This window comes from Cotesia typhae, unplaced genomic scaffold (genome assembly GCF_013202065.1).
Source record: "Cotesia typhae breed Kobodo isofemale line unplaced genomic scaffold, CoteBio_Ctyphae contig_33, whole genome shotgun sequence".
In the NCBI taxonomy this organism is placed as follows: domain Eukaryota; kingdom Metazoa; phylum Arthropoda; class Insecta; order Hymenoptera; family Braconidae; genus Cotesia; species Cotesia typhae.
Window position 1 is genome coordinate 60246 of NW_027423741.1, and position 25104 is coordinate 85349.

The following is a 25104-nucleotide window of genomic DNA, read 5'->3' on the forward strand; positions in this document are numbered from 1 at the left end:
CAAAAAATCAATCTGAGCAAGTTAGAAGAAATGTTGGTAAGTCGGTAGTCGCTAGGTGTCTGATCTAAAAGTAGATCAGTTACTACTACTGTTTATTATATATATCAGAATAAGAATAAGTATAAAATAAAAGATTTATCGGCCTACGCTCCATGGATAACAGATAAAAGGAATTGAAAACAATTTTTAAGAAATGTAAGATTTTTATATTATAGATTATGTTGGTTGAAGGTATAAATATGAAAGAGAGAGCCAAAATAATGAAAAGTCGCAGTGTAACAGATAAAAGATAGAAAAAAAAAAAAAATATTCAAGTATCTATCTATCTATATATCTGAGATATAACTGACCAAACAATAAAAAATTAAAATAAAAAGGTAAGGTAAGGGGAAGGGGCTTGTAGACTACAGGTGAACACTGAACACTGAAAATACTTATACTACACCTAACAGCAGGCGAAAGGGCGTTTCGTTATTACAGGTTTAGTTGCGCTCGTTGTCTATTATATCTATATAGTTGCCGCGGCCTCGAGGCCTCTTCCAACTCTTCCAACTATATATCCAGTCATATCCAATGCTCGACTACCCAACACAGTACTATCATATAATGACTAAAGTGAATACTTACTACTCTTGTTCATACTAAATGTGTACATTATTGTTCATTGATGTCACTCAACCAAAACTTGTAATTTTGATCCCGCCTACGACAGATGCTTTTTCCAACATATGACATTTTTAATATCATTAATATTTTTTTCAACTCCTGAAATTAAAAAAATTTTTTTTTAATTATTAATAATGATAAGATGAACATTGATTTGACAGATTAATTATATATCAGTATTATCAGTATAAATGAGATTATAAATAAATAAAAAAAAAAAAAAAAAAAAAAAAAAAAGATAATAGCAATAAATATTCAATAGTTGACTTTGAATTGGTAAGTTTATAGCACAAATATATGTATTTGAATTGTTTGATATTAGAGCAAAAAGTTGAGCTTAATACTGGATGTGTACTAGGTACACTAAGTACTAACATAACCCCCACTATTTTAACAAGGTTCGACCACACAACTACATAACAACATATATACAATGTTGGAAGTTGGAACGGCACCAGCTCACCAGCTCCATTGGGGAAGCCAACGAAGAACGAATGCGCATACTGGTTTCGTTTTAGTCTTCCTGACGCTTTCAGTCATTTCAGTACACAGAGTCGTACGTAACCGAACAGGTACAACAACGCTAAACTTAACTCAACCGGCAACTGCCATCTTTTTATACGTTTTTTTTTTTTTTTTTTTTTTTAAAATCAATTATTTATTTATTTTTTGTTTGTCTTATTGTTTTAACTTTTATAGAGTTCATCAACTCCCCAAGTGTTTATTTTTAAATCAAATATTGGGTTTGGGTGATATAACAACAAGTGACATGTTATTAAATTTAAAAATGCTGTGAACAAAGTAAAGTTTAAATAATAAAAACTATACTTGGATTGTTTGGATTGACAATAAAAGGTGGATTTATGGCATTACCTTATGGATAGTAACATGTCAGCGGCGGCCTTTATGCACCGGTAAGTTTATTTTTTATTTATAAATAATATTTTTAACTTTTCGGTAAGTGTTTTTTGTTAAAAATAAAATAATAAGTTATTTAATAATGATTTTTAAATTGTAAAACTGTATTAACCGGAAAAAAATGGACGATATCCGTTAAAATCGATACAAAACTCGAGGGATAGAAAAAAACAGTGGAAGCAATGGGGCGTTTCGCCATAGGGTTTGAGCTTCGAGTAGTAACAGTACGATCATGGTCGGACTGAACTTTACTCGTTATCTCCGCAAGCAGTATATCTCATTTTTTTTTTCTTCAAATTATTGAAAAAAACAATTACTTAAACGAGAAGAAAATATTTACATCGACGGATGAATTACATTTACTAATAAATGGAATCTGATAACGGATATCTGATTACGGAAATTTAATAACACGTTATTGAGTTTACCCGATTCCGTGTTCTATGATTTAATTTTGTCATTTAATAATCGAATTTTAATTACAATTCTCCGTGATTAATCTAATAATTTAAAAAGATTTTTTTTCTTCAAGTTTATTTTCTTTGAATTTCCACTGGGGAAAATATTGATTTTTTCCATCACAAGTTTATGCAAATTCCCAGCTCTTGGATAAATTTAAGGAAAAAATTAATTTTAAATTGAATTTATTATTAAAATTTCAAAAAAAATCCTTTAAGCCTATTAAAAGATTTACTATTTACTGGTTTTTTGCTAAAAAAAACTTGTGATAAGTACTGAGCAAAAACTAATTGACCTAATTGAAGTTTATAAATATATATATATATATCAGTGCTCCTAATAAATAAATTCATAAAAAAGTATTGTCAATAGAACAGTAGAGTATACATACTGTTAATTAAATAAATTGTTTTCAACGGTCAGTTATTATCTAGACTCTTTAAAGGAGCAGAATAGAAATATAATATTATTATTGTTATTATTATTATTATTATTATTGTTGTTTTTATTAATTAAGCAAAATTGCCGCACCCTATATTTATATGTCATCGTATTTACGACTCGTTTGTGGCTAGTTACCAATAAAATAAAAAAAGGAAAAGAAGAGTATAAAAATGTATGAATAATTACAACTAAAAATGAAACTCAATTCATTAAATTAAACATTATACTGAACAACTGTAGGGATTAAATCTAAATATATAAGCTAATCTAGCTAATCATAAGTATAGTGTCCCAGAAATGCGTGCAAGCGAATCGGAGAACTTGTAATTGTAAAATATTTTCATTTTTATTTTTTTACCTCTACTTATTATATTTATAATGATCAATTTTCTCGGTACTTTCAAATGTATTTTATCTTTTCATCACTTTTAAAAATTTAAACCCCAGCAGTTAATTTATTACAAAGTAAGATCGCAATGTAAGTTGAAAAAAAAAAATGATAGGACAAGATTTTTTTAAAATTCCTTATTACATTCCAATTGGTGAGTCGTTACCAATACTATGCAAGGGTGAAAAAATTTAATATCCGGCCAAGTTGAATGTATTAACCATTTAACCATCTAGGTTGATTACATACATACATACATACATACATACATACATACATACATACATACATACATACATACATACATGTATATATTATTATATAGATAGATACGAGTAGTTATGTACAACTGACAGTCAACTTACGTCAGGTTATTTGTCTTCACGCCATCTGGTTTGCGTCGCACAACAGGGCGCAATACAAGGGAGAGTAATCTGACTTGCGAATGCCACTGTTTAATTTTTTAATTTTAAAAATAATTATTTATTTAATAAACTCTAAAATTAATTATTTTATTTTAGAGTTAATAATTTAAATAATTAAAGATTATTTATTAATAGAGCTGTTATATAAAAGAAAATATTTTTTCTGAAAAGTGACCTATTGATTACTGATTACTGAGAGTATTTAATTAAATTTTTTTTTAATCAATCACTTGATTCTTTTTCTTTCTTAAATATTCCTTTCTCTTGTGCTGTTATTCTTATTGTTTTTATAAATGGTCTTTGAGTTTTTGCGCTTAGACGTCCTCGGTTAGCTTGGTGTCGAATCAAACCGGTCCGCTTTCCTTGAACCTGGTACGTAGCAGCCATTGACCGCGTACCTGAGACTCTTTGGTCTTTGGTCTTTGGTCTTTCGTCTGCTCTCTGTATAATAAGTATAATATGTATATCTTTCATTTGGTTATTCTCTTATTAAATTGGTGTAACTAGTATAACTAGGAATATATGTAGGGCTTTTCCTCATTATTTAAAACCCTATTTAAATTAAATACTAAGCAATTAGATATATTTGGAAATTTTAGTAAATTTATTGTTTTGTTTGTCATTTTACTCTAAAACAATAACCGTTTTGTAATTAAAATTTGTAAAAGTAAAGGGAGTTTAAGTTTGCTTGTGCGTGTCTTAGTCATACATGTAATAGTATAGGGGTATACAAACTTTAGCTGAAAACAGATCAATATTAGACCTCGGCAATATATATATATATATATATATATATATATATATATATATATATATATATATATATATATATATATATATATACTTATATGACTAATTTTTTTAACTATTTATATACATGTTAGTTTTTCTTGATCCCTTATATGATTATCATGTGAGATAATGTATTGCAAAATGTAAATAATTGTATGAAAAAACTTTTTACCTAGAAAATAACGAACTTGTCAGTGTGAATATATAATAATGTTAGTCTATACTAAAAATTAAATCAACTCTGAACATCTTTAGTCTTCACTAGAAAGACTGAAATGCAATTGTCCATTTACAAACTACTGACGAGGGCTATAAAATTATATTTATACGTTATAAGTACGGAGTCATTCATAAATTCATATATGTATGTTGATACAAAAACACGGAAAATCGATCAACCGGAAGTTGAGGATGAGTATAATGTTGATGGTAAAATTTTTATTCATTTATTCACTTATATATGTGTCTATATCAAGCTTGTTTCCGTCAAAAGTTTATTGCAGTAATTTTTACATTTTCCCGGTATTATTTATTCTTATTTTCATCAGTGAACGGTTATTAAAAATTTTTATATAATTTCTATATATATATATATATATATATATATATATATATATATATATATATATATATATATATATATATATATATATATATATATATATTTTTACTATTGAAATATTTGTGTATGGTCTAACTGTTGCAAACAATAAGTAATAAGATTGATAGAACGGAAGTAACATTAACACATATGTTTAACACAATAACTGTGACTTTGTTTAATATATAATATGCATTCCAGGCTCAAGTTGGAATTTTCATTTTATTAATAACAGTAATAATAATAATTTCTATTTAATTTTTTACATTGATGATCGATTTTTTATTTCTATCCAAAAAAAAAAAATAAATAAATAAATAAAATAATAATACTATATTCAACATGAATTTACTGTCGCGCGGTAAAACAATCGTTCAATGACCGTTAATAATCCAAAGATTTAAATTATAGAGAATTAACCGTGGTACGAATTGAATTTTATCGACAGAGACAAAGAAGATAAAGAGGAAAAACGACAAGGAGAAAGTATTATACATGCTAGAAAGCATGATGAAATTGATGGTGTAAAAAAAAGAGAAAGAGTGATTTTTTTTATTAACAAAAAAAAAAAAATAAATTCGAATGAAAAAAATCTTCGAGATTCACTGAAAGGGAAATGATAACTGGAAATTTTTTGTCTTAAAATTAATCGAATTATTTTTTGTTCTTTGGAATGATAATATGTTAATACATAAACCAAAATTCGAATTATTTTAGAATAATAAATCGAAATTAGGACAGTTATAGTATAATGAAAGGCTGCGTCCCACTTTTTGTTTTGGGTTCTTAGTTGGAAAAAAAAAAAATCAATTTTTGGAATGAAAAAATTTGATTGTAGTCAAAGTATCTAAGTAAACTAATATGTTGTAATAAAAAGATAATAATTGTAACAGTAATTAAAAAAAAAAAATATATATATATATATATATATATATATATATATATATATATATATATATATATATATATATAAAACGTTAAAAACTTGGTAGAGTAAAGAATAATCAGTGCGGAAGAAATCAGGGCATATGAATGCGAATGTGTAAATTAGTTACAGAGCTGTTATATTATTTTATTATACTTATAATATAATAAAATAATTAAAAGGAAAGAGTGGTGGGAGAAGCGCGATTTTTCATTAACCCTAACACTATATTTTAATCGTTATAATTTAAAACATATACTAGCTGTATAGTATTAAGATGATGATAATAGTGGGATTATTGAAAGCTTCTGATAGTAGCGAAGAAATAGTATGTCGTGTAAGACTACGAGTAGAGGTATAGAGCTGCAAAGCGTCGTGAGAAGCTAGAGCGGTATTTAAATTGGGTACAGAACAGAGTAGATCGTATTGTAATTTTAATATCCTTGTGATTCTATTTATCATATTTATTCTACTCTACTGTTATATTGCGGATCCCGATAATTACGACCACGAAAACGATTTGACTAAAACAGTTATCATTATTTAAAAATTAAAAGTCCGTTACGTCATTGTAAATTTAAATTTTATAAATATTATAAATTTTTTCAATGAAAGTTAACCGTTTGCTCTTAAATGCTTAAATGCTGTCAGTTAATAATACTAATCATTTCCGGTTTTGTTAGTTCACTTTCATTGGTACAGTTAATTGGTGAATCATGATCTTTCTCGACAGTCTTCCTCTTATAAAATTACTCGCTTTCATTCCCTATCCTATTATAACAATAATAATTTTATAAAGGTAGTTACTTCTGCTGCTTACATGACAAAAAATATTGTCAAGGATGTCTCTCTATACCTTTATATCACAATTATATAATTAATTTTATAAGAAAAAACAAAGCGTTATTTAATAAAAGTGCATTATGTAAAATCGTTTTTTACTGAATGGCCTTTAAACTTTACTTTATTGACGATTAATAAAACTTTTCTCATTCACTTTGATGATCGTTCAGGCTCAAGTTGTTTTCAACTATAGCAAACAAAAAAAAAAAAAAAAAAAAAAAAAAAAAAATTACTGAACGCCCGAGTATTATTGAGAATTTTTTCAAGTATCTAACAAGAAACAATTGAAATTTTATACTTGAACGGTATTATTTATCTAGTTATAAATTTAAAAAATTAATAAATTACGCAATATGTTTTGCTGACAACTGGAAAACACAAAACTGATTTTTTAAACTAGATGCGAGACAACTAAGTTGTATTGTTTCCGGTAAATTTAATAAAGAACCTGATATTGTAAATAATTATTATTCTTTTTTTTTTTTTTTTTTTTTTATTTATTTATTGAAGATAATAAATAATAAAAGATGAAAAATAATATTACTATAAATATTCATATACAGGCATATATAATAATAATAAATAATAATTACATCGTATAAACAATTGACATAATAATAAAGCATTAGCAGAGACTAAAATCAATATCTCGTGCAGGTTTACAACGCTTAACAAATGAATCATCGTTCGTCTCATCGGTTTATTTTTTTATTTTTTAATTTTTTAATCTTTTAATTTTTTAAACCTGGTATTATATGTACTTTTGTCTTATTTTTATCAATATTTTTGTCTCGTTAATTTGCATTTACGATAACGATTTACGGCTTAAGCGGACGTCAAGTCAAGGTTGTTTTATATACTTGACAATAAAAACAATTTAAATATTACTGCATTCAAAGTTATTTCAATACTTGTTTTTTTTTTCCTTTTTCTTTTTTCTTTTTAAACCAATAATTAATAAACAGGCTATTGAAGCTATTAATATTTTTCGAGAAAGTTAATTATAAGTTGTAAGAGGAGAGAATATGCCAATTGTTCACACTTCTCTTCACTTGTTATTGTGGGGTAAGTGTCATAGTTGAAAGTACTTGACGACAAAGTTACCCCACTACGCAAGATTGCACAAGAGTCTCTTAATTTATTTTTTTTTTCTCACCATCAAAATACATGCGATAATCACGCTCAAGTTTTTTCTTTTTTTCTTAAGTTTTGAAACAAACGAAAATAACAAGTTAATAAAAATTTTTGATTTAAAAATATTTTGTGATGAAAAAGTGAAAAATAAAAAAGTATTAAGGTATAATTAATTAAAACAAATTATTATACGAAAGGTGAAAAATTTTCTCTTACTCTATAGCAGAATGTTTGGCAAGTCGATTGGTGCGTGAGAAAAGTTTCCGTTTATTTGTAGTTAATGCAATATAAGGAGAGGAGTATATAAGAAAGGTTGCATAATTAAGAATTGCGATGGTGGATGGTGGATGGTGTGTTACTAACTATAATTATTCTCATAAACTATTAGACAAACCATGCGAGTACCTCAATATAATTTAATACACATGTGTATTAGTATAGTAATATATATATATATATATATATATATATATATATATATATATATATATATATATATATATATATATATATATATATATATATATATATATATATATATATATATATATAGACTTGAACCTTCCTTTCCAACATTTTATTTCTTAACTTTATTTTTATTTAGATTTTTGACTCTTTTCCTACATTCTCACTCTCATTCCCACATGTCCAACTCATTGTTAAATTTATCCATATAATTATAATAACTGGCAGACTGATTTTGTAATTTCGCACCTCTTTGTCATTAACTTTGCCTCATATATAATATTCAATTCCTTATACATATATCTTTGTTATTATTTTATTAATTAACAATATATAATTTATAGGCTTCCATGTGAATTTATATTGCTTACCCAATTTAGACTAATTAAAACCTACAATAAAATAATTAAAAAAAAATTTATTTGTTGAAAGATTAAGCTAATAATTTATAAAAGCTTTATATGCAAATTGTATATAATATAGATGGATAGACTTATAGTTATTTTAGTTATTATACACCATGAGAAAGGTCATGAAAAAAATTCTATTGGCAGTATAAATAAGTAGTTTTCTTACTTATTAGTATCCGAATATAACTATCCAATATTATATATTAGCACTTAATGCGGTAAAAGTCAAAGGTGTTCAATGATTATGATGATGATATAGACATGAGTTATTATTATATTATTACGTCTTTATTAGATAATTCTTAATACACTAGTCACAAAAATTAAGGGATATAAAAAAAATTCCAAATTTTTTGGTGATTTTCAGCGAGCTGTAACTCCGAGGAAAATGATCGCACAGAAAAAAAAAAAAAAGCAAATTGTAGCTTCAAGTGTCTAGTTTTTAGATATGACCATGAAAATTTTTTGTCATCGTCAGGTCTGGAGAAATCCTAAGAAAACTACTGAAAAAAAATTTTTCGAAATTTTTTTCGTCTTAAAAAGGTCTACGGGCTTCAAAAAATTTTTTCGATTGTTTCGTTTAAAAGCTCTTTTAGTAAATTTAATACCCTTTAATTTGACGTAGCCAAAAAGCCTGTACGATAATTTGCCGCGGAGTTATCGTCAATCAAAGCAAAAAGTTTTTTTGACTTTGGAAATCAATAACTCTGGAAATAATGACCGTATAGGAAATCGAAGGAGGGTTTTGAAAACTACACAATATTCTCTATAAGAAAACGTAAACCGCTTTTGAAGAAAAAAATTTTTTTGAATTGAAAACTCGGACTGAAAAAAGACAAAAATTCGCATAATTAAGGATATTTGGATAACTTGGTATAACTTTGGATAAAATGGATGAACGAAGGATATCGTTGGTAATTTTTAACTTCAAAGTGTCCCCTAAAATCCCTAAGAAATTCAAAGCGCTGCGATTTTTTGTTCATAGTGCCCAGAAGCTTCAAATTCTGTGTTTTCGCAAAAATCACCATTATGAGCAATTTTGTGATTTTTATTCATTTTTCCATTGAAAAAATTTTTTTCAAAATTCTTTATTTTTTCGATCAAAGAGATTGATTTTTTAAGAAATTTGAAAAAACAAAATTTCAATTTTTTCGAAAATTTTTTCGAAATTTTTTTATCAAAAATTTTTTTTTAATATTTTTTTTTATCGTCTTCAGAATGCTTCACTATTGTCAAAAAAATTAACTCAATTTTTCTGTCCGCTACAACTGCCTTAGTTTTAAATCTCATTTTAAAAATTCAATAAAAACAAATTGATATACCCCCGCGGAGTTCGGCTTTTCCTCACACAAAACTTGAATTTTACGTTTTCTTTTTAGCCTAAATTCCTTACGTGAATTTTATGTAAGCTTTTCTTTGATAAGCACCTTTTGATATGCCTCGTCGACATTTAGCTGCCACAGATGTGGCTCGCATTGTTACCCTCCTTCAAGAGGGCTACAGTCAGGTGGAAGTAGCAGCTTCTATGGGAGTGAGCCAGTCCGTTATCAGTCGGGCCTATGCCCGATTTAACGCGACTCAAAGTTACGATCGTCGTCCGGGTCAAGGTAGACTACGAATCACTACCGAGCGTGATGATCGAGCTATCATTCGAGAAGCTCGTCGAAACCCTACTGCGCATGCCCACACGATCGCTCATCAATTTCGCAATCGTCGACAACGTCCTCCCCAACAACACATATCGGCATCGACGGTTCGAAATCGCTTTCGAGAGCAAGGACTACGCGCTAGACGCGCAAATCGCGTGCCTATGCTCATTCCACGACATCGCCGAGCCCGATTGGCCTATGCTCATGATCATCACCATTGGGGTCGTAGACAGTGGACCAGTGTATTATGGACTGACGAATCTCGATTTTGTCTTCATGGCAGCGATAGACGATCTCTTTGGCGCCGTCGTGGAGAACGAGATCGGGATGGTTTTACGAGACCAGTTACAGCTTTCAATGGTGGATCAGTCATGGTGTGGGCAGGCGTGTCCTTCAATACCAGAACCCCGTTGGTCATCGTTCGTGGGACGTTGACTGCCGATAGGTACGTCGACGAAATTCTGGAGCCACACGTCCTGCCTATGCGCATACGCATGGGGGCAAGACGGTTCATTTTGATGCAGGATAATGCTCGTCCTCACACTGCAGTTCGTACGCGAACTTTTCTCCGCGCCAACAACGTAACAACGCTTAATCATCCAGCGATGAGTCCTGATTTGAACCCAATTGAGCATGTTTGGGACATGCTTGGGCGTCGATTGCGGCGAGACTATCCGCAACTGCACAATCTTCATCAGTTGACTCAAGCGTTGTTACGTTGTTGGCAAGGAATTTCGCAACGTGATATTCGACGATGCATCAACATGCAAGAGCGTTTACGAGCTGTGATTCGGAACAGAGGTGGCAATACACGGTACTGAGCAGTTACTGCCGTGCGTACAGAGGTCATTCGGCAGCTGCAAACAGACAAACACGCAGACAAACACACACACACACACACACACACACACACACACACACACACACACACACACACACACACACACACACACACACACACACACACATGTGTGTGTGTGTGTGTGTGTGTGAGAAGCGTAAATTCGACCGAGCAACCTCCACGTGGTACGCTTTGGGTAACGCTAATGCCGGCGGTAAAACAACAGTCGAAAAAAATTGAGAAAATTTCGAAAAAAATTTTCGAAAAAAATTGAAATTTTGTTTTTTCAAATTTCTTAAAAATCAATCTCTTTGATCGAAAAATAAAGAATTTTGAAAAAAAAATTTTTTTCAATGGAAAAATGAATAAAAATCACAAAATTGCTCATAATGGTGATTTTTGCGAAAACACAGAATTTGAAGCTTCTGGGCACTATGAACAAAAAATCGCAGCGCTTTGAATTTCTTAGGGATTTTAGGGGACACTTTGAAGTTAAAAATTACCAACGATATCCTTCGTTCATCCATTTTATCCAAAGTTATACCAAGTTATCCAAATATCCTTAATTATGCGAATTTTTGTCTTTTTTCAGTCCGAGTTTTCAATTCAAAAAAATTTTTTCTTCAAAAGCGGTTTACGTTTTCTTATAGAGAATATTGTGTAGTTTTCAAAACCCTCCTTCGATTTCCTATACGATCATTATTTCCAGAGTTATTGATTTCCAAAGTCAAAAAAACTTTTTGCTTTGATTGACGATAACTCCGCGGCAAATTATCGTACAGGCTTTTTGGCTACGTCAAATTAAAGGGTATTAAATTTACTAAAAGAGCTTTTAAACGAAACAATCGAAAAATTTTTTTGAAGCCCGTAGACCTTTTTAAGACGAAAAAAATTTCGAAAAATTTTTTTCAGTAGTTTTCTTAGGATTTCTCCAGACCTGACGATGACAAAAAATTTTCATGGTCATATCTAAAAACTAGACACTTGAAGCTACAATTTGCTTTTTTTTTTTTTTTTTTCTGTGCGATCATTTTCCTCGGAGTTACAGCTCGCTGAAAATCACCAAAAAATTTGGAATTTTTTTTATATCCCTTAATTTTTGTGACTAGTGTATTTAAAAATAAAAAAATTTTTTTAGAGTTAACTCTAAACTGGTTAATATTATATGAAATTTAGTAATTATTTAAAGTTATAAATTAGTAATAGTAACGAGAGGGTGTACAAAACTATTAAACTACTGGTTGTTTAGTTAACTTTATTATGCAATAATAGTAAACTGAGCAGACATTAGTTAATAAGCATATAAGAAAAGTCCCGGTTACACGATTTACGGCACAGGATTTACAAGTAGTAATAACAAATGGACTCTAAACTTGTATTTACTGTATTTACATACTTAAAATATATTATTCATCATATAAGAACCTCAGTTGTTATCAGTTGTTGATTATTATTTTTTAAAATAATTTTATATTTTATATTTTATGGTAAACTAAACCCTCAGGGCTTTTGAAAGTATCGATGTGTGCAGGTAACCAGGTAACTTGTTTTTGCATCATTTGTTAGTTATGTAGAAAGTGTTTACTTAATACATATTATGTGTGGTAATATATATATATATATATATATATATATATATATATATATATATATGGATGGATCTTTATTAATGCAAATCTTGAGATAAATTATTATTTATTTATAACTTACATAGATGAATTACATCGATTCAAATTTCCATCTATTGACTATTGATGGTCATAAAATTTTGATAATTTCTCTAGAATTAATTTTTTATAATATACTTGAGTTTTGAGCTGCTGGATTTTATACTTTAGTATATACAAGTAGAAAAAAAAAAAAAAAAAAAAATATCTATTATATTGTGTTGACCTGAACACAAGGAGCACAGATTAATAATAATCATTTTGGATTAACTGTAAATTTGATATTAAGCTAAAGGCTATATAATAGCTACGAGTTATAAGGCGTGAAAACACTCGAGAGAGATAAATTTTATTTTGATAAAAATAAAAATATTTAAAAATTATTTACAAAACTTACTACTGGTGTAATTTTTTGTTCCACGCATCAGAAAATTCTAGAGTATTTTTCCATTCAACTATAAAATTTCTCTGGACTAAATAACAACGATTGTCGATGAGTCTCTCATTCAGAGTCTAAAGTGTATAAAACATCAGTACAGAGAATGGTAAATATTACACGTGAGTAAAAGATGAATGTTGTGGTCGTTCTCATCAGTAGATGTGTTGGATGTATTGAATATGCGCAGGTAAAGACACAGAAAATACATACGCAGTGCACTGTATGCTTAGCATTATAATATATATCTATATATAGTGTTTACTTGTACTGAGAAATCGCAGTTGGCTTTCGCTAATGTTTAATGTTTGATGATTAAAGTTATATCCAATACAAAACTGGAGATACAAGAGACATCATCGTCGAAAATGGTGACAATTTACAAAACAGGGCGTTTGTGTTAATTCATTTTCACAGATTTCTCGCCTTTTAAAATAAAATAACTTTTTACTTTTTCATCACACATCATCAGTATGCTAATTTTTTTTATTCTCTATAAAATTAAAAATTTTTTAGCTTATCATGTTATTATATACACAAGAGGTTAATAATACCTTTTGGAAATAATAATTATATCACTGTATTTATACTCTTGACAAATGATTTTAAAGGAGAAAAATCATGAAAAATATTAATTTAAGTATTACATTGATATTTTATAATTAAGTACTTCAAAAATCCAATTTATTACAAATAAATACTGAGAAGAATATAAAAAATTTATATTTTTAATTAAAAAATAATTTCCAAAATGAGACCATTAATTAAATTAATATAACAATTACTTGAAATAAAATTGTACATAGTTTAATTACGAAAGAGTTGATCTGATTCGAATAACAAATAATAATGATGAAAATATTGTTTTCTCAGTCTGGTGTCTATTCTTTTTGTTTTGTTTTGTTTTGTTTCTGACTGGAAGCGATATGCCCCAGGCAAAAGTCACCGACCTCCTGACCGAGATCGAGGCCTCTACTCACGGTGATTTTCAATATAAATACATATACAATGTATAAGATGTGTGTATACCTGTAACAGCAACCAAAGATGTTGGTGTAGTAACAAATTCAATAATAAGTTAATAAGCTTAATATATATTTAGATATGTACCTCACCTGTAAATTGTGCTCAGCTGTGCTTCTCAACTCCTCAAGTCCTCATGTGCTGCGTGACTACGCGTAGTTATTTTTTATATGTATAGTTTAGTTAAGTACCGGACAAACGTTAGACACGTAAATTTTTATTTATTCGTATCAACATCACGTTTACAGTCCTTATTACTCTGTGTAAAACTGTAAAACTGTAAGAGGATTCTCAACTCTCACACTTATATTCATACTCAGGAGCTAGCTAAGTATTTTTTATTTAGCGCACCTGTTTAACAACTTTACGAACTTATAAATCCTATCCGCTAAAAAATGTTATTTTTAAATCAGTTTACCCAACACTATCTTTAAATAATTATTTTACTGGATATTTTTTTAATCCATCTTAAGAATATCAACAATTATAATAACGATAATTATATTATTGAAAAGAGATTTTATAATTTTTTATTTATTTGTTTTACATTACTAATAATTATCCATTAAAAGAAAATGAGAGTAAAATTTCCGATATTTTATTTACACTGGAATTCGTTCAAGTCAAGTGTTATATTAGTAATAATTGTTGAGAAAGTTAATGTAATCAGTAAAGAATAACCAAGTATTTAAGTATAAGGATGAGTTGACGTTTCTCTTGATAATATATTTATACATTATGATGGTTGCTACTTGCGGCTTTCTTTATATAATACCCCATATTATTATAGATTAGGTTTATCGGTTTCGATTCACTTATAATATGATAAATTATGAAAAAATTTAACATCTTAAAAATAATTTATTAAAAAAAAAAAAAAAAAAAAACAATTTTCAGTGATTTTAAGTGTTAATTTTAAAAAAATTCATAACGCTTTTAAAAAGTAATAACAGAACAAATAGTCGCTTAAGAAATAATTTTCAAGTTCTCGGGGGAAAATAGTCAGATAATAAAAAAAATATATAAAACTACCGTTGGGTATTGCTACGAATGGTAATTTATGTGTTATTTTTCCCAAAGAATAGGAATTTTAGTCTTACCGGAAACTATTCTAGTTTAATTTTCCACGAAGATGATGTTTCTCATAGTAAGTAACTTTGTAGTTACACCAGATTAAAGATACATTATATATTTATCTTGAATTATATACGTATGTAATAATATATTTTGAGAGTAGACTATAATCTTGTGAGTATTAAGCACCCATTGGGATTATAAATACTTGTTCAGAACTTTGCAGGGAGTAGACAATTTCACCCGTAACTACTAATTATCGATTAATCTGTGCAGCTCTTTTTTATTATTCATTTATACTGAATACTTGCGGTTTGTAAAACGCGAATTGTTGATGCATATCAACAGTGTATATACATACATATTATATTATATTATGAATTATGTGAATATGACTATTGGTGAAACTTTTGATTAAATAAAATAAAACAATTAAACTCCAGTATGGTTGTTGTTACTGTTTTTAAGTTGTACTGTTAAATGCTCTCGAAAGACCCATTACTTCTGCAATAGATACCAACGATAAAAGTCTTTTGATTTCAATCACAATAATAATAATAATAATAATAATAATAATAATAATAATATCATAATTTTTATAAAACACTTTTAGAGTTTTTACAGATCACTAAAAATAAAGAATAAAGTGTATTTATTAAAGATATGAAATTTTAATAATTTTTAATGGGATTTTTAATAAACCAATGCGATCAAGGCGTGCAACAAATTCTCAAGTACAAAGAATCAAATACTAAGTAAAAAAAAAAAAAAAAAAATAATAATAAAATATCAGGGTGTGTCATTGGTGTGTTACCGTTGGTTCACCACGTGCACGAACTACATCAGTTAAGTTAAACCATCCTGATATATATGGTTAACTGCTCATGCCTTTATTCTCATATATAGTATAGACATATACATCTGTATATTACAACAAGGAATAATCATTGTATCATTGTATACTGCTGAAGAAAGAACATAATTATACATGTCTTATTTTCCATGCACTACAAGAAGACCCTCCATTTATTTTTCGCACCGTTTAATTTAAAAATTACCATACACAAATGTGACATGAATTCAAATTTTAACTTTTGTTATTCAAAAACACCACACTAATTATTATTACATACATGCGCATTTGACACAGTTTTCGTTCATTTAAATTATTATTCAATTCAACAAAGTATTTTTTTTTCTTTTTCTTCTAAATGCGTGTTCATCTTTAATCTTTACAATATGTTATTATATAATTATTTCTCAATATAACAATTACAGAATTATTTTTGTAAATGTTATTGCACAAGTTATTGGTATTATAAATGTTAAAAAATAACGATAAGTTATTATGAATGGTCAGTGATATAGATGTTAGATGGATTACTGTCTGGATGAAAGCTATTTCTAACATAATTAATATTTATATAATTTTATCATTGTGTACTACTTTTTATTTGCTACTTGAGAATAAACGATATCGATGGACTAACGGTATTAACTTGTTGAATTTGATGTCACATATATATATATATATATATATATATATATATATATATATATATATATATATATATATATATACTCCTGTAACATTAAAATTGCCAGACACTTTGACAATTTTTAATAATATATTAATTCTCTAAAATTTATTATTATTAATATACAAGTATTACAAAAATTAATTGTTGATATTGAATTGGAATTTATAATAATGATGAAAAAAGATATAATTTGTCAGTGATATGTCAGTTGGGGTTAAATTGCTAAATTAATAAATTATTTAATTACTGGCAAAACATTAAAAGATAATTAACAACTCGTGTAATAAAAATGTTATATTTTTCTCAGGCTCGGGGAAGTTTCTCGAGATATCGAATCTCGTCCGAGTGACCTACTCTGACGGTTGTTGTCAGTGTATCTGCTAGACTATCTTGACACAAATGCCCGGTTATAAATGTACAGAGGTTTTACTTGTTGTTGTTGTTGTTGTTGTTGTTGTTAACTAAACTTTTGAATTTCCGTGAAACTTAACCAAGCTCATATCAACTTGATGTCTATGCTTTGCTATTAACCACAGTATTATAATTAATAATAGTATGAATGCCTGATGCCATTTTCATTTTTAAAAGTTTTAAAAAACTATTTTCTCAGCTCAATTTCTTTTATTTTTTCACAGACCTCTAACATGGCTATTAAAAATTTCGCGAGTTACTTTTATAATTTAAAAAGGCGCTTTAACATTTTATCTTGTCATCTAATCACTGTCATTTAGATTATAAAGTTACTTTTTTAATTTAATATAAAGTATAATTATTATTAATTATTTTAATAATTTTTGTAATAAATAAATTATAATTTAAATTTTGAAATTTTAAAACAGGTCAGGTGGCTCCTCCAGTACCTCAAGCACTGGAACAGGGTCATCAGCCGGTGGCCCAGGAAACGGAAGCACAGGAGGTTCTAGAATGGCTGTAATTGGGGTAACTCGAAATGTAAGACTGAGAAGACGAGGAGCTTCCGGTTTTGGATTTTCACTTCGTGGAGGACGAGAGTACGCTGCTGGTTTTTACGTCAGTGATGTTCAACCTGGCGGTGAAGCTCATCGAAATGGCCTCAGGGTATCTATTTTATACCTTTATAATTAACCAGACTTGAATATTAATTTAAAAATTTTCAGGTTGGTGATCAAATAATTCGAGTAAATGGTTATCCAGTGGAAGATGCTGTTCATCATGAAGTTGCGCTTTTGGCTAAAAACCAACAAGTTTTAGTTTTAAAAATACGAAGCGTTGGTATGATACCTGTTAAAGAGTAAGTATATTTTATTTTAATATAATTAAATATATATATATATATATATATATATATATATATGTATGTATGTATGTATAATAAAATATATTATAAAATTAAACAGTAATCCAAATGATCCTGTAACATGGCACATGGTTCAGCAACAACAACAACAACAACAACAACAACAACAACAACAACAACAACAACAACAACAACAACAACAACAACAACAACAACAACAACAACAACATCAATATCAACATCAACAGTACCAACAACAAATTCAATACAACGAATCAAATCCAATTCCCTACAACGAAGTACGTGTTAGAGTTATGGTCGGTGAAAAAGGTAGACTAGGTTGTGGCGTTTGTCGTGGATTAGTTCCAGGCTTAACTGTTCAAGTAATAAAATATTTATATTTAGTAATTAAAAATAAAATACTCATGGTTATTAAATAAAATTATTTAAACAGGGAACAAGAGAAGGTGGACCAGCGAGGGCTGCTGGTTTGAAAGCCGGTGATGTAATAACTTGGTGCAATAGTCAAAGACTAACAGATTTGCCATTCGAGCGAGCCATCGAAATAATGCGAGGTGCTGCTATCTTGGATCTTATATTGAACCGTCCAATACCACCCAGCAACGGTCTCTACGATTGTCCTGAAACTCTTTGGATGCGCGGCTCCAGCGGTTATGACTCTGAGTCATCGAGCTTGTTAACGACAAGTCCATCACCTCCAGCTCACCAAAATCCGCCCTCACCTCAGCATCATCATAATCATCATCACAACGTTCATCCTCAGTCACGTTATACACGAGAACGTGATGATCCTTGTAATAATCGTAACGGCAGGTAATTAATTATTTATTTATTTATTAGAAAAATAAATAATAAATAAATTGGTTTATTTTATTTTTTATTATTTTGTTTAGAGCTTGCTGTCCTTTGGCATTGTCAACAAGCAGTGGTTCATCTTCTGAGTGGAGTCATCCAAGTGATCAGGTAAAAAATCTAAAGGTCGTAAAAACAACTAAATAACTCTTATCCGGTTGTTTTTGACGATGACGACGACAACGACGACAACTATGGATTCCATTTATTAGTTTTTTTTTTTTTTTTTTTTCCCCTTGATGCTGTTATTTCAAAAAAAAAAAAAAAAAAAAAAGGCAAAAACTCATAAAGTTAAATTGTCTGAATGTTTCAGAGTCCAGAGTGGACACGTAGATCAAATAATACGACAGTTATACGAGTTAACCAGAATAATCATCTAAATAATGAAAACCAGTATCATTCTAATGCCAGTGGTGATGATGGAGGAACATCATCATCTATGGTTCATCCAACAAACAACACAAATCATGTAAATTATGGTTTGCAAAGTGAGACCGGAAATGAGCCACTTTACGATCCTGTACCACCGCGGGATTACGAGAGCCATGATTTTGATGCCAATCCGGTTGAAGAAAGAAATCGGAGATTGCTGTACGAGAAAGAGAGCATTGATCTTTATGATCCACCTGCTTCTGAAGATCATCATCATCATCATCATTATAATAATTCTAATAATAGTTATGTCGGTAATGGCCATTCGAATATTATTCAACGACACGATGAAATAGAGAGACAGACTGTTACTACGGTTGAAGTACATCAAAATTGTGGACCACCTGCTCCACCGTGTCCACCTCCAATGTCTTATAAATGGCAATCAGGTTAATTATTATTTATTAAAAAATTAATTTAAAATAAGTTGATACGCATTATATATAATTTTATTTTTTCAGAAGCTAAACCAATGATAAGTATGGGAAAACAAATGGGAAGTACAATGTCTATGGGGAGCACTGGCTCTACAGAGACTGAATCCAGTTTAGAATCTTGCGGAAAAGATTCAGCCTCAACTTCGTCGTCTCTGTCCACGTCATCGTGTGATCCTGCGTCTACTATAACTTCGGGGTCTACGAATACTTTGTCAACCGGGACAATAAAATCCCCAGAAGCTCCAGTATTTAATCGCTTTGCTGTCATATCTAATTCTAATTCCAATTCTAATAATTCTGCTGCAGGACGTCCAAGTCCTCCCGTATCAAGTACTAACCTCAGTACTGCTATAGCTCAAGAATTCCAGCGACGTGCTCAACAGGTTATTTTTTTTATTTAATTATTATTTTAAAATGGTATTCTTTATTGAGTAAATACGAACATCATAGCAGTCCCATTACTATTTAATACAAAGAATACGCTTCATAATACTATGATTAATTTTTATTTATGTGATGGCCGTGTGATGAAATTAAATTTTGTTACAATAGTTTAATATTTACAGTGTTTATAATTTATATTTATATTTCAGAGAAGTTTAAACGCTGCCAAAAGTGAAATGAACAAAATGGAAAAACCAATATTTGAATCTAAAAAACCACAAATTCCTCCGGAGAATAAAGTTACTCATGACAAGGTAATTTGTTTATTAATATATATATATATATATATATATATATATATATTAATAAATTTAATTATTATTATTATTTTTTTTTTCTTTTATAGTTAATGGAAGAATTTAAACGTGCCCATAAAAAAATGTTTAATGGGAATCAACAAAAAGTACAATTTTCAGATCAATTTTCTGAAAAAGTAAGTCGTACATATAATTATTTAAATATCATAAAAAATTTATTGATGCTAGATAATAAGATTATTAGACCGTATTATTATTTATAAAATAAATATTTTTTTTGTCACTAAATTATTATTTATATAATATATATCAAGGCCACTGATTAAATATTAGATCGTCTAATTAGACAGTCAATGATTATATGATAAAAATTATTATTAATCAAGGGTAATAGTAAAAAAATCAAAACAAGTTAAAAATTGATGACAAGTGCGCTGACCTCTTAAATATTTATAACAGACATAAAGTTGAGTTAAAGCGTTAAATTATAACTTTCTCCATTTTCCTTCGTCAGTTAATCCGCAAACGTCGGATGAACTGAGTATCGCGTGAAATTTTTTAAACGGAAAGCGAAAGGATTCATTATATATACATATCTCGATACGCTTTTTAACCGGCATCGCTGTTAACTCAATAAATAGAAATATTATCAGGTAATATTTTAATAGTTGTTATGAAAGTTTTCATTTTATATATTTTAAAATTATTTAGCTATTTAAATTCCAACAGATAAAATTAAAAATCGTTATCGAGAATCAGGTAATTACTTACCTTAACTGAGAAAATTACATACTGATAACGTGGCATATAAGAGTTATCATAACTGCGCCGATGACGTCAAAAAGACTTTAATAAATACATCGTGGTAGCTGTAATAGCTAAAAAAAAATGTTTATTTACATGTATAGTTAGTGTTAGTATGAACTTCAAGGTGGGTTGGTTCATCAGTGAGTAGTTTAATAAAAAATAAAAACATCGGTTAATAAAATTTAAATAACTATAATATTTACTTTTACACAAATTTTTTTTTTTTTTTCTTTGTAACTATAGTTTAGTTTGTAAATACAATTTTTACCTTTTAATCTATTGTCTCGTTAATCAAATATCAACATATATCATTAAGATAACAAAATCAAAGTCTCAAAGTAACATTTACTAGCGTTATTCGTTTAGTCTATTGAAAAAACTCGAATTAATGAAAATTAATTTAATTTACACTAAAATAATTTTTTACAAGTTATCAGATGGATTGTAAAATTTTATCATTATATATTTATAGATAAAAAAGAAATTAAAAGATAACAGATAGTGTGGCTAAATGTGTAATTTTTTTTTTTTTTTTTTAAACGATTCAGTGAATTCACTTGTATTGTGTGTATGTTGCGATGAGGGTCGGTGACAGACTTAAAAAAATAATAAGATCTTATGTAACTCAAACTCGGTCACAAGAATATCATCATATTGTTAACGTCTTGCCTAGCCAATGATGTTTTACCAGTAGTGTATTAAAAAAGTATTATTACTATCGTACTGTAGTTGGTTGTGTAGCCGTAATTTATTTATTTTTTATTTAAATTATATTTAAAAAAAATAGATAAATAAATTTTATTTATAAATTCATGTAAGACAAATAAAATTAGTAAAAATCAAATTAGTAAAAGTAAAATTACCTGTATTTCATGCTCGAATTAGCTCGGAATATTCTTCTTCAGTGAGAGTAAACTTTCGGTATAATTAGAAATTTATTTAAACTTAAATAGTAATAACTATTTATTACAATGGATTTAACCAAAAGAAAATCAATTATTGTGACAATCACGCCTTACACTGTCAGTTTTTATTATTATTATTATTATTATTATTATTATTATTATTATCATCATTATTTTCATTGTAAAAATGAAATTTATATTTAAAAAAAAAAAAAAAAAAAAAAAAAAAAAAATATTTTACTTATTCTAGGAGCAGGAGAAAAGAGTAGTAAATGATAGTCCTGCTATAAAGGGAGGTGGTGGTATGCCTCCACCACCGCCAATGCCTCTACCAACGTCTCCATTAAAAAGTATTAACAATAATGTAAATGGAAATAATATTATCAACAACAACAACAACAATAATAACAATAACAATAACAATAGTAAAGAAGACTTGGTGGAAATGCAGAGCATTGAATCTTTCAAACTGAAAGAAAATCCAAGTTCAGTAATACCAAAACCACCGCCGACGTATTTCTCAACGTCAGACTCATCCTCACCGAACTCGACTCCATCAAATGGAAGTCCGAGACACTCGGCACTGCTGACTAAAACTCAAATAAATAATACTACGGCTACTAATATTAACCAGCAAACAATGGAGAAAAATATTAAAACAAATTCGAGTTCGCCTACTATAACATCTACGGGATTTACGGGATCTATAGGATCTACGGGATCTACGGGATCTACGGGATCTACGGGAAATGGTAAAGTTGCTGTGAAAATTGGTGCTTATGAAGGTGAAGCTAAACAACCCTCAAGATTTGATTTTCTTCCTCAACAACAGCGCACTGTTACTGATTCAGTTACTAAGCCAGCCGTTGGTGGTGAAGTCGTTAACGTAACAAATGCTCCCGTAGTTTCGAGACTCCAAAATGAGCTGGCAGCTACTCTTCAGCGTTCTAATTTGAGAAAAAAAACCAATCAAGTAAATTTTTATTTATTTTTATTATTATATATTATACTTTTAATAAATTATTGATATTATTTATTTTATAATTACACAGGAGAATGTATCAACAACACAAATGACTAAATCGCCTAGTCCAGAGTCAGTCAATAGACCCGTTACACTTTTACAAAGCAATGTCGAAAAATTAGCAGCTGCTTTATCTAACAGGGTAACTATTAAACTAAGTCCTGAAAATGAATCACGATAATTATTTGCTCGCCAACTAATAGTAATACCTTGTTTTTATTACTAATCACTATATAATAACTATAATATAATAGATGACGTGTACTATCTAGTGGATAAATTTATTATTGATAATTCATAAATTTTAAGTCAATATATTATTCATTTTTATGTGCAAAATAACATTTTTTAAACAAGACTTTTGAAAATTTTACAATTTTTTCGATAAATATACTGTTTTTATTCATTTAATAAGTAAGATGCAATTTATTGATAGACTTTGTAGAAATACATATTATAAAAAAAATAATTAGTAACACCGGCACACAAAAAAAAAAAAGTTGTCTGTACTTGGGACGCGCCACATATATTCCCATGTAATTTGACCCGCTGAACCCGAATTTGAGGTCCGTTTGGCCCCTACACCCTAGGATTTTGAGAAAACTGTAAAAAACCGAAAAAAAACGGGAAAATTGGGGGTTTTGGTGATTGAAAAATTTTTTTAGATTCTAACTATGCATGATTTTCATGTATTTCGATCTGCTTTATACTTATCTGAAGTGTACTCAGACCAGCAGCCATTAAAAGTCTAAGTAAATCCCGAAAAACCCATGAAAATTGCGAAAAAAACAAAAATTCCCAATATTGTGATAAAAAAATGTATTGAGCTAAATATATGATGATTTTCATATAGGTTTATCGACGACATATAAATCTCCAACTTTTATAACTCAGACGTCTCGAAAACATCAAACAAATGTGCAAAAACCCCGAAAATTGGAAAAAAATCAAATGTAATATAATAAAAATCGAGTTATTATTCAAAATAAATAAAAAAATCATATCATTCGATCTGTGGTGCATAAAAAAAAGTATTTCGTCCTAAGACTTAAAAAAATTAATTAATTTTTTCGGAAAATATCATCAAAACCCTTTGGATTTGAATTTTAATTCGTTCTCCGCTTATATCTCACCCTTTTATCTTCAAACGTCCTGCATAAAGGGTTTCTCTTTCGTTTCCTCTCTTCTTCGGGTAAATCTCTCTTCAGAGTCCAACAATGATCTGCCATCATATTTACATCCCACGTTCCTTGATATCGTTTTTCCATCACACTAATGTCTTGATGGAATCTCTCACCTTGCTCTTCACTAAAATCACCAAGATTTTCAGGAAAGTGTGAAAGATGAGAATGTAAATAGTGCAATTTTGTATTCATTAAGCAACCTAAAGTATTATAGTTGTATAACAACTCGTCAACTAAAGTTGCGTAGTTATCACTTTTCGTATTCCCTAAAAATTGCTGTGATACTTCCTTAAAACTTCCCCAAGCTGCTCTCTCAATCTCGTTCATCTCATATTCAAGATTAGCATCCTGGAATAGAGTCCGAATTTGGGGTCCATCAAAAATTCCTTCTTTTAATTTAGCGTCACTTATAGCTGGAAATTTTTCGCCCAAGTACTTAAAACAGTTTCCATCTTTATCCAGAGCTTTGACAAATTGCTTCATAAGGCCAAGCTTGATATGAAGTGGGGGCAGCAAGTACTTGGAAGGATCAATTAGAGATTGTCGCGTAACATTGTGAGAACCAGGATTCAAATTTGTTCTTGTTGGCCATTCTTTTTGAATGTAATGATTCTTTCGGTCTCGGCTATCCCACAAACATAAGAAGCAGGGGTACTTTGTGAACCCTGATTGTTGGCCTAGCAATATTGTTGCAATTTTCAGATCACCACAAACCTTCCATTGATGTTCTGAATAGTTTATTTTATCTAATACAACCTGTAAAT

At 29.0% G+C, this 25104-nt stretch overlaps 1 protein-coding gene across 2 annotated transcripts; it reads left to right on the forward strand.

The window, feature by feature from the left end:
- Positions 1–973: 973 nt before the first annotated feature.
- On the forward strand, positions 974–23953 carry LOC141526332 (uncharacterized). Of its 2 annotated transcripts, XM_074241301.1 has the most exons (14): positions 974–1238; positions 1366–1580; positions 17541–17778; positions 17838–17971; positions 18078–18114; positions 18172–18360; positions 18432–18811; positions 18892–18961; positions 19164–19671; positions 19744–20102; positions 20313–20417; positions 20510–20596; positions 22383–23105; positions 23185–23953. In XM_074241301.1, exons 2-14 carry the CDS (start codon positions 1543–1545, stop codon positions 23335–23337), a joined length of 3021 nt encoding a protein of 1006 aa, XP_074097402.1. In that variant the 5' UTR covers positions 974–1238; positions 1366–1542; the 3' UTR covers positions 23338–23953. The 2 variants fall into 2 exon arrangements, with proteins under 2 accessions (XP_074097402.1, XP_074097401.1); XM_074241300.1 differs by having other exon boundaries at positions 18078–18360.
- Positions 23954–25104: the final 1151 nt, after the last annotated feature.

Excerpts from the sequence above, each read along its gene's own strand:
- LOC141526332 (XM_074241300.1), top strand. The coding sequence starts at position 1,543 with ATGGATAGTAACATGTCAGCGGCGGCCTTTATGCACCG. Across the intron at positions 18,361-18,431 it reads TTCCAGGCTTAACTGTTCAA|GGAACAAGAGAAGGTGGACC; the intron begins GTAATAAAATAT and ends TTATTTAAACAG. Across the intron at positions 18,812-18,891 it reads TGTAATAATCGTAACGGCAG|AGCTTGCTGTCCTTTGGCAT; the intron begins GTAATTAATTAT and ends TATTTTGTTTAG.